The sequence below is a fragment of the Myiozetetes cayanensis genome, unplaced genomic scaffold (assembly GCF_022539395.1).
Source record: "Myiozetetes cayanensis isolate MyiCay16 unplaced genomic scaffold, myiCay2020 scf3, whole genome shotgun sequence".
Taxonomy (NCBI): domain Eukaryota; kingdom Metazoa; phylum Chordata; class Aves; order Passeriformes; family Tyrannidae; genus Myiozetetes; species Myiozetetes cayanensis.
The window spans coordinates 37,582,971-37,592,122 of NW_026087521.1; the positions used below are offsets into that span (position 1 = coordinate 37,582,971).

General features: G+C 39.7%; 1 protein-coding gene across 1 annotated transcript; it reads right to left on the reverse strand.

Moving 5' to 3' along the window:
• Positions 1–2,252: 2,252 nt before the first annotated feature.
• Positions 2,253–8,222, reverse strand: KRR1 (KRR1 small subunit processome component homolog). Its single transcript, XM_050324474.1, has 10 exons — positions 8,093–8,222; positions 7,424–7,599; positions 6,838–6,972; positions 6,477–6,602; positions 6,303–6,386; positions 5,671–5,727; positions 5,026–5,196; positions 4,778–4,855; positions 4,570–4,663; positions 2,253–3,045 (listed from the first exon to the last, which is right to left on the reverse strand). The coding sequence occupies exons 1-10, from the start codon at positions 8,181–8,183 to the stop codon at positions 2,903–2,905; spliced, it is 1,155 nt and encodes a 384-aa protein (XP_050180431.1). The 5' UTR covers positions 8,184–8,222; the 3' UTR covers positions 2,253–2,902.
• Positions 8,223–9,152: the final 930 nt, after the last annotated feature.

The window sequence follows — 9,152 nt, forward strand, 5'->3', positions numbered from 1 at the left end:
AGGGAGCTTAAAATGAGGTCAGCAGGAATTCCCCCCTGCTTAGTTTAATCTATGCTCAGTCTCCAGGAGAAGAAACAAGGAACACAGAGACCTTACAGTTCAAAACATCCACAGCACTGACATTTAACTATATACTTCAGCAGCTCTTACGAAATACCACAGGAAAAGCTTCCTTAAAAAACCTGTAAATCACGGGGGGGGCTTAAGGTAATTAAAACCCCAAACTTTATAACGTGGCATCTTTCATACAAAAAAAAAGCCTGAAGGTCAAGAAGTCAAAGGTAAACAAGTAGCTTTGTCACCTTAGGGACATCCAAAAATCCAGGTATTTAGCTCTGGATGAGCAAACCACTTTGAACTGTGCACATTTATGGCATATACCCATGAATTCCATATGATAAATGCAAAACACTGATATAAATCAGTTTATGGAAATAATTTGCAATAGTTCAAGCTGTTCTGAAAATATGAAAAAACCTTTTTTACTCTTCCAAATCCACTGTATTTTCTGTTGTTTGCTTTTTATACGAGTTTCACAACTCTATACCCGTGCTCTCAAAAAACAGGTGCAAAAAGCACCAACAGTGACACCATGCAGCCAGTTGCTATTCAGATGTGGACTCCTGGGCAGACAAATCCTTTGGTTTAACTTTCCTACAGGAATGAGTGAACTCTTGATTTTCCAGTCTAACTAAATAAATGTCCAAGAGTCCTCAAAACCTGTCCACAATAAACAAAAAATATTAAACATCTGATGGCCTTCCACTCCATAACAATAGGACAAGACTGCCTGAAGACTGCTAATAATTCTACTACAGATAGGGATTTGATGTAAAAGCTAAAAATTTAGAACTCAGTTGTGAGTCCTAAATTAAAAAAGCACACTTCCACAGAACTAAGTATAATTTAAAGCCAAGCTGCCACCAAGGTGGGCTGTTTTCCTGCACTGCAACTCAGGCAACCAAGCATTTAGCTGATGCAGCTGGAAAACACTTTTTTTGTAGTATACTTTCACAGCCAGATCAGGTTCCTGAAATGATATGCCAGCCTGCAAGACCATTATGGGGCAACCAGCCCTACACTTGTTTTTAACTTTTTAAACAACAAAAAACACAAATACATGTGCCACTCCTCCATCATGACAGGGGCCTCATGCAGTTCAGCCAAGGACTCTCCCTTCCCTAAGACACTCCTGCTCCTTCCCTGAGTACTCAGGCTCCTTCTTACTGGGTTCTCTGCAGACTCCTCTGCTGAAGCACGTTTGTGGGGGCACACCCTCAGAACTGGCATTTAAATTCAGGTATTGCAGTGGCTCGTGTTGAAATTAGTCCTTGCGCTCTGTGAGAGGTCTGAACTACCTGACAAGCGCTGAACGTTGGTCTCCCCTTTGCACTGTCAACTGCCAAAGACCAGCTGGGGTTTCTAAAAAACCTTTCCAGAGTGCTGGTATCACTGCACCCATCAGCTCACTACAGTTTCTCAGTGGGGTGGCTTGTGACTTATGGAATCATAATCTCAGTAAAATATGCTTAAATAGTATTTTCCTGATTGATTACACAAGAAACTGCCACTGATGAACAATGCAGTCCCTAAGATTTTTTTTGCCCTTAACAACAAACTGCCAAGAAATGATCACATAACTGAAAGGCGTGTTAAGGCTGATGTTGTGCCCTACCCTGAAAGGCAAGCACCTTTGCTATGTCTCAACACACATGTACTGGCTATCTAATCACATATATTCTAAATTCTTATTTATATGTGTAAGAAAAAAAAATTGCTATGTTTTCACCTACTAGTTTCAAATAGAAGGTCACCAACCAAAAAAGCAAGTGGCACCGTTCTAGCACAATCATTTCTACTCCATGTACAGGTGATCAACATTCCAAAACCTGGCAAAAACGCTCTAACAGAGTCAGGAAATTAGTGTGGCTTTACCTCCTCATTACATTTGTTTCTTTAATCTCAAACATATGAAATAAGCAACAGTTGCTCTGCTGGTGCACTTTTATTTCATCACATTTTGCATTTTCAGGAAACTGAACACCCTCTAAACTTCCTTCAAAATAGGGGCAGGGCCTCAAAAAAAAAAAAAAGAGGAACACAATTTTTTAAGACCTTCTTGCAAGCAGGACATAAATTAAAAATTTATTTAAAGCTAGATCAAATGATTTCATGTTTTCCCCGCAGCACACTCCCTCTGTAAAGACGCTTACTTTGTACCACATTCTGCCTAAAAACCCACAAGGATAATGCTAATAAATTACAGTTTATTAATGGTATTAATGGTAATCAATGAAGATTATGGTTTGTCTAATTCTCATATGAAGCTGTGAGTTTGTTTCCTGGAAAATGACATGTAGGTTGGGCAGTAGATTATGAATTAAAGGACTTAAGAACAATATATTAAAATAGTTTATTAACATCAAGACAAGACACACAAAAATAATCAGCTTTTACAGAAACAAAAGCATAATACAGTAAAAAAATCTTGCCTGTTTAGCAGAAGTTATCACCACAACTGAGGCTGCATATTGGCTGGTAGTCTTTCACAGAAGAATTACCTTGAACTTTCACCTTTTTAGAGTTCTCTGACTCTAAAGTTTAACACTCCACATCAAACTCCTAATGTTTCTATTATGAAACCTTCCCTTTAGGCAGATGGGGCATTATCTAAACTCTCTTACTTTCTCAAACACCATAGCAGCAAGATTTTCTTCACCAACTTTAGCAAGTCTGCACAGCTGCTTTAGGTCCACTAATTAAACTGTACTTGTGAAAATAGAATGACCTTTCCACCTAGTCTTTTCTTATCCACATTATACCAACAGCAAAAAGTCTCCAGTCTTCCAAGGATGAAAATGTTCACTACTGGAGGAGAAAAGTGAGCATCTTGGATGGTTAATTACTTCTTTTTCTTTTTTTTCTTTTCATCTGCTGCCATTTTTAACTTTACTTCTTCCTCAGGAAGTGCTCCCAATTTCTTCTTCTTTGCATTCTTTACCTTTTCCTTGATGGCTTCGATATCAATTTTTTTCTCAGTGGAGGCTACATAGTAGGAAATATGAAAGTAACAGACAGGAATTTTACTTCTTAAAAATTTTAACAGTCTAAGAGATGACTTCATATATAAACACAGTAAACTGCATCCTGTGGCATTAGTTAGGACTCATTTTATGTTCACTAATGTTTTTATAGATTGCTCAGCTAATCATTTTTGTTGAAACTTGTATTATCTACAAATCTTATTCAGCAGAATTCAAAGAAGAACACTCATATAAAAAAATCCCATTCAACTGCATTTGGACACAGATGCCACAATACAAACTATTATCCCCCACTCCTCAGAACACAACTGTACTCCTCTGAAATTAATACAAACACACTGTCTTAGACATAGGTCTATTGGCGTGATTGATCTCATACAAGAAGAGAAGAAAATAACTGAATGCTTATACCTAGAAAATCTTCCACGGTATTTTGTCTTTCTGCAAGTAACTAAAGTGGTAGGATCCCAAACATGCCTGTCCCTGGCCATCCATTAATGGCTACTGTTGGAAAAAGGATGGGGAAGGGTGGACTGGGGGCATATGGTGTAGATCTTTGACCCCTGCATGTAGACCTTTATAAGAGACTTCTACAGAATACTGAAGTGAAACACTTAATGCTGAACAACATGAATAACCTACTCTTATATTCACCTAAGTGACAGTATTTACTCTTTTGAGCATGAGTCATGAGTTTGGATCTAACTCTCCTATTAACATGTAGTTAATTCCTACATCTAACAGTAGGTACCAGGTGTCTTCTTTGGATCTCAGTTCTTCTCTACATACAAACTAGTTCTGTCATCTATTCTTGGAAGACTGAAGGATTTTAGCTCAAAACACACATCAATTAGAAAAGCACTGTATCTGAGAGACAGTGCAGTCATCAACAGGCTCATTGGAAATTTACTGCTGTCACAAAAAAATAGTACTCTATAAATGCTGCAGAACACATGCTTTTCAAGAAACACAGACTTTAAAGTTCATAAGAAATTGTGTAAAATATAGTGTAATAATATACAGGTAGCATAGCCAATACCAAACATACATAGTATATCTAATACCACGAATATGCAGCATAATCAATAAATCCAGAAAACTGAAGACTTGTTTCTCTAGTGCATAAAAAATATCATCTGAGAACATAAGCTCTTACTCTGAATATAGTGGTTTTACTTTAACTTTTAGATGCTTGTGGCGTAAGTTTTCAAGTAAATACTGCTTTTAGGTTTCTTTTTAGAAAAGCCACTTGAAGGTCAAAGTTATGGCAGCTTCACTATAAGACTGAAAGCCAGAAATTGATGTAGCCAGGACAGCCAATTGAGATTGGCCATTCTACAGATAACTGTAATTTTACAGGTAAAGAATTATTGGCTGCATGATCTTTCTACTGTCCCTGGCAACTCTAGGCATGGCTCTGACCACTAGGATTTTTTTGTATGAGCTTTTTTTTTTTTTTCCTAGGCTGTATCTGCAAAGTCAGTTAGCCTAGAAATTGACAATAGAACAGGAAAAAAAAGGTTACCTTTCTTTGTTTTCACAGCTGGCTTTTCCTTCGGTGGAATAAAAGCTTTATTTCTTTCTTCTTGTCTTTTCTTGATTGCGTCTGCTTGCTTTGCCTAAAGTTACCAATAAAAAGGTCAAGTAGCAGTAGAGTAAAGCAAAAAGGACAAAAAAAATCAAATTCAAGTCAAATGCTCTTTTAACTGGACAGTGCACTAGTACAACTTTACCTTTATCTCTTCCATTTTCTTGCGTTTCTTCTGTCTTTCTTTCAAGAAGTATTCACCACTTGCCAATTCTTTATCAATCTATGTACGACAAGTACCAAGAAGCCTTAAGTAATTGTGGATTATAAGCCAGATGTTTAGTATCAGGAAATCATGATCTTGACAGAAAAAACCTCCCAGCCTCTTTCTACAAAGAACACGATTTCAAGTCGTGCTACATTCCTACATAACCAAATAAAGTTTCAGCTGACCTGGCTTTCTGGCTGTGGAGGTGGGAACGGTGTGTACTCCTTCTTGGTATTTTTCTTCTTGGGCTCCTTGCGTTTTTTCAAGTTCTTCCGCTTAAACTTAGGTAAAAACCTTTCCCAACTTTGTGTCCTCAGTTCAGGATCTTTTGCTAATTCCCTTTTGATCATCAGAGTCTTCAGCAGTTTCAGAATGTCATAAAGAAGTTATTAAAAACAGTATTATAGTAGCAGTCAAGATATTCAAAATACAAATTTTACTAGACATCCTTACAGTGAATATGCTACATCCAAACCTTTCATCTCTCACTTCAGTGAGAGCCGTGGGGCTTAATTACGTACAGCAGAACCAGAAAGATGCATACATCTCAAAATGGGGACAGAATGCACTGGAGAAGGTGCCTCCAAGCAAACAGTTGAAAGGTAGAAAGTTTATACATACTTCCTTTGATACTTCCTCAGATAATGGTATTATGGCAATACATCCTAATAAAATGGAGGATGTCAAAGTCAGGATTTTTTAAAGCAGCACACTGCAGAAATTCTCAAAAACAGATTACCACACATAAACATACAAATTATTAACACACAATTATCTGGGAACAAATAGTATTTTCTTGTAAACAAAGACACACAGTAGACTATGCTAACCTTGATGTTATATATGGGATGTATATTCTTCATTGTGTCCAGAACAACTTTTCTAACCTGTATTTAACACAAAATGAAGAACAGGAAACTCAGCAAGTGTTTCATATTCTAATCATTTAAAATACCAGCTATATTATCTTGCTTCCTCTCCCCACCTCTGTCTCCCCAGAGTAGTGAGATATAAACATCAGGTTGTAAAAGACCTCCAAGATCATCGAATCCAGCCTTTAAAAAGTTCATGCACACAGTTAACTGGAAGGCACAGCACTTTAGAAATATCAATAATATTGCCATGTTTCTAACAGATTCCAGCAGGCCCCAAAAAATATATTACTGTCATGTTCCCAGGGATCTTACGATGTTATGAGGAACTTGCTTTTGACAAGCATTCTTCTAGGTAGCTATTAAAACATATATAAATATTTTTTCTTCCAAGACAGAATGGCCTCAGAGTCTAAAAAAAATTCAGCAGCTAAAACAATAAGACTACAGATAGTCCTGTATCTTACTAACACATAGCTGAAAAGTCAGTGAAATACTTGAGGTTGCCAGACTTTGCCTAGCACCTGCCCTAGAGCTGGGCACAGAAGTTTGCATTTGCTACACAAAACAGCTCATCTACCTCCCCTTACCTCTTTTAGCCCACTAAAGGGTCCAAGAGCTGACACAGTGTTGCCTTGTACCATAATATAACAGTTTGTTAACAGTTCCAGGGCCTACACCAAAAAAAGAAATGAATTAAGTATGAAGACCTTACACAAACTGGGGTGTAAAAATTGTCTGGTTACTACACTTAGAGGAAATACCTTCAGAGTAGATCCTTTTGGCCCAAGAAGCCGTGCTCTTCTTTTTATAAAAGTCTCTCTCTTCCTCACCAGAGAGCCTATCTTAATGATGTCACACGCAACATCATCCTGAAGGATACGAACTGCCTAAAAGGAAAAGATGCAGTAACCATCATCTGAATGCAAATCTATTATTCATAAGAGTCAAGAGAATACTTCAGTTTATTCTTCTCACTTTGCTTTCAGATATATTTACTTTAAATATATCACATTTCCAAAATGTACTCTTTTATAGGACAAAATTTGAGTAGGATATAGAATGGAATTTAAGATAGAATATAAGCATTATGATAGATACAAACCTCCAGGATTTAATACAAACCTGCTCAAATGGAACACTTCTTGCCAGAAGTTTTATTAAATCTCTAGCCCTGATGATTGCATATGGATCAAAAGTCTTCTTAGTGGTAGTGACAGTCATGCTTCCTTCAATTAGATCCAGCGCTGCATTCACATACTGCAGTATTTGAAAAGAAACAGTGCATCAATCTCTAAATGGGAACCTCACAATTCGGCTTTAGCAATAAGCAGTTAACAAACAGAATGCCACATACTGAATGCAGAACTATTTTCCAAAATTTCTTAAGCAACTTTTAGCTTAAGGAAATTCACACACACAAACAAAAAACAGACTGAATATATGTCACAAGGCCCAAAGCATCTCCCTGAATTTAAGTGCTGAACAAAGCTGTCAGGGTCTGGATGAGAAGACCAACAGAGAGCTTTGCTAAGAGCATCTGTAAAGGACTGCAAGTCTGGCTACACAGTTCTTCACTGATTTTGATGCCAACAAAAAATGACACTGCTTATTCTAAACACAAGCAACTTCCACTAATTTTATAAGCTTAGTTAAGACATGTGTGTCCCAAAAGATTAAGTGCAGCATCACAATTATTAAGAATTCATACGTGTTCACCCAAGGCTTTCTGGACGAGGGGCCAGCACTCTTTCAAGTATGCTTCTCTATACTTTGGGAATAATGTTGCAAAGCTGCTTTCTTCCAGCAGCCCTTTGGGATTATCCTCTCTTGTAAAGGCTGGCTCTTTCCATCCATCTGGCACTGTGAGAAGTTCCGATTCATCAACTGTTAGAAGCATAACAAAAAAGAAAAGAAAAAAAAAAAAAGCTGTTGAGCTTCTTTCCCCTCCTATTGCATCAGTGTTACACATCTCCTCCTACAAAAGACAGGGTAACTGAAAGCAGAGGGACGAAGTTTGGTTTAATACTCTCTTGAATGTGGTTTGCATCTCTACTGACCTTAACGAAGTCGCTGTTTTAAGCTACTTATATTTCAAACAAACAAACAAAAAAACCCCACCGCTGAGATATGCGCTGTTGATAAAAGGTTACGTATACATATATACATCAAAGATTACTAAACAAGCATATTACAGAAGCACAAGGCACAGACTGAGGCAAGGAACCCGAGTACCTTGAGGGCGGGCGCACCACCACAAGCCCCGAGCACCCAAGAGCCGCCTCCACCCTCCCCAGCGCCGCACGGACAGGACCCGCAGCCCTAGGGCTTCCCGACGCGCCAGCCACTAGCCCCGCAGTGACCCGTACCCCGCCCGCACCTGGCGCCGCTTTCTTCTTGTTCTTGTTCTTCTGTTTTTCTCTCCGCCTGGGCTCCGGCTCGGGCCCGCCCGCCTCGCCGGCAGCCGCCATGTCCGCGCGCGCGCCGGAAGGGGCGGGGGGCGGCGGTGCCCGACGGGAGCGGGCGGGGCGGGCCGGGCCGGGGCTCCCAAGGTGAATGCCGCGGTGTGGGGGAGAGGAGGATACCGGGAACGTGCCTTTGCTTCCTCCCCCTTCGTGTGAAACAGCTTTTCCAGCCACATTTCTCAGTTTTGATTTTTTTTTTTTGTCGTTACTCTGCAACTTAATAGGAGAACCACCCTGCCTCGTCAAAACGTACAAGCACATAAAATGTACAAGCACGTAAATAGCTGAAGTACTTAAGTGCTCATAATTAACGGAAAGGAATTCCTGATGAAATATTTCAGTTGAATAACTGAATGCTCTGCATCCTCTTCCCTCCCGCTACCTGTTACTGAGCATTTTCTTCAATAAAAGCAAGAATGTTGCCTTCTCTGTCCTTTATGGAGACCATAAAAAGCCAATGGAGTGAAGTACTGGAGGAGACCTTTAGGAGCAAGAACACTGTAAGGCAACGCGGTATTGTCTTTGGCAGGTGTTTATCAGACCTGTTCGTAAAAGCCTGCTCTCTGCGATGCTTAAAAATGATGAGAAAGATATTTCTATCATCTGATCCATACATAATGAAAATATTAATTAAAAAAATCAGTTTTGACACGGCCACACACTTTCCTTTTGACCTGACACCTATCTTTCCTAGCGTGCTCCATCTATTTCCCAGCCCTTCGCCCACTCCATCTCCCACAGCGAACAGGACTCCAGGATCCCTTATGCCTTCACGCTTGACATCCAGCTGGTGCATGGTTTTAGCCGTTTATTTTAATTTCTATCTGTCCATATCCTTCAATCAGGGATCCCGCTGTGGGAGCGCTTTCCCACAGGCGGGACAAAAGCGGGGAGGGGGCCCCGCGGCAGAGGGTGCTGGCAGGTCCCTCCGGCGCTCTGGGGAGGCTGGTTACTCGTCCCCGGTCCCGCTAGATG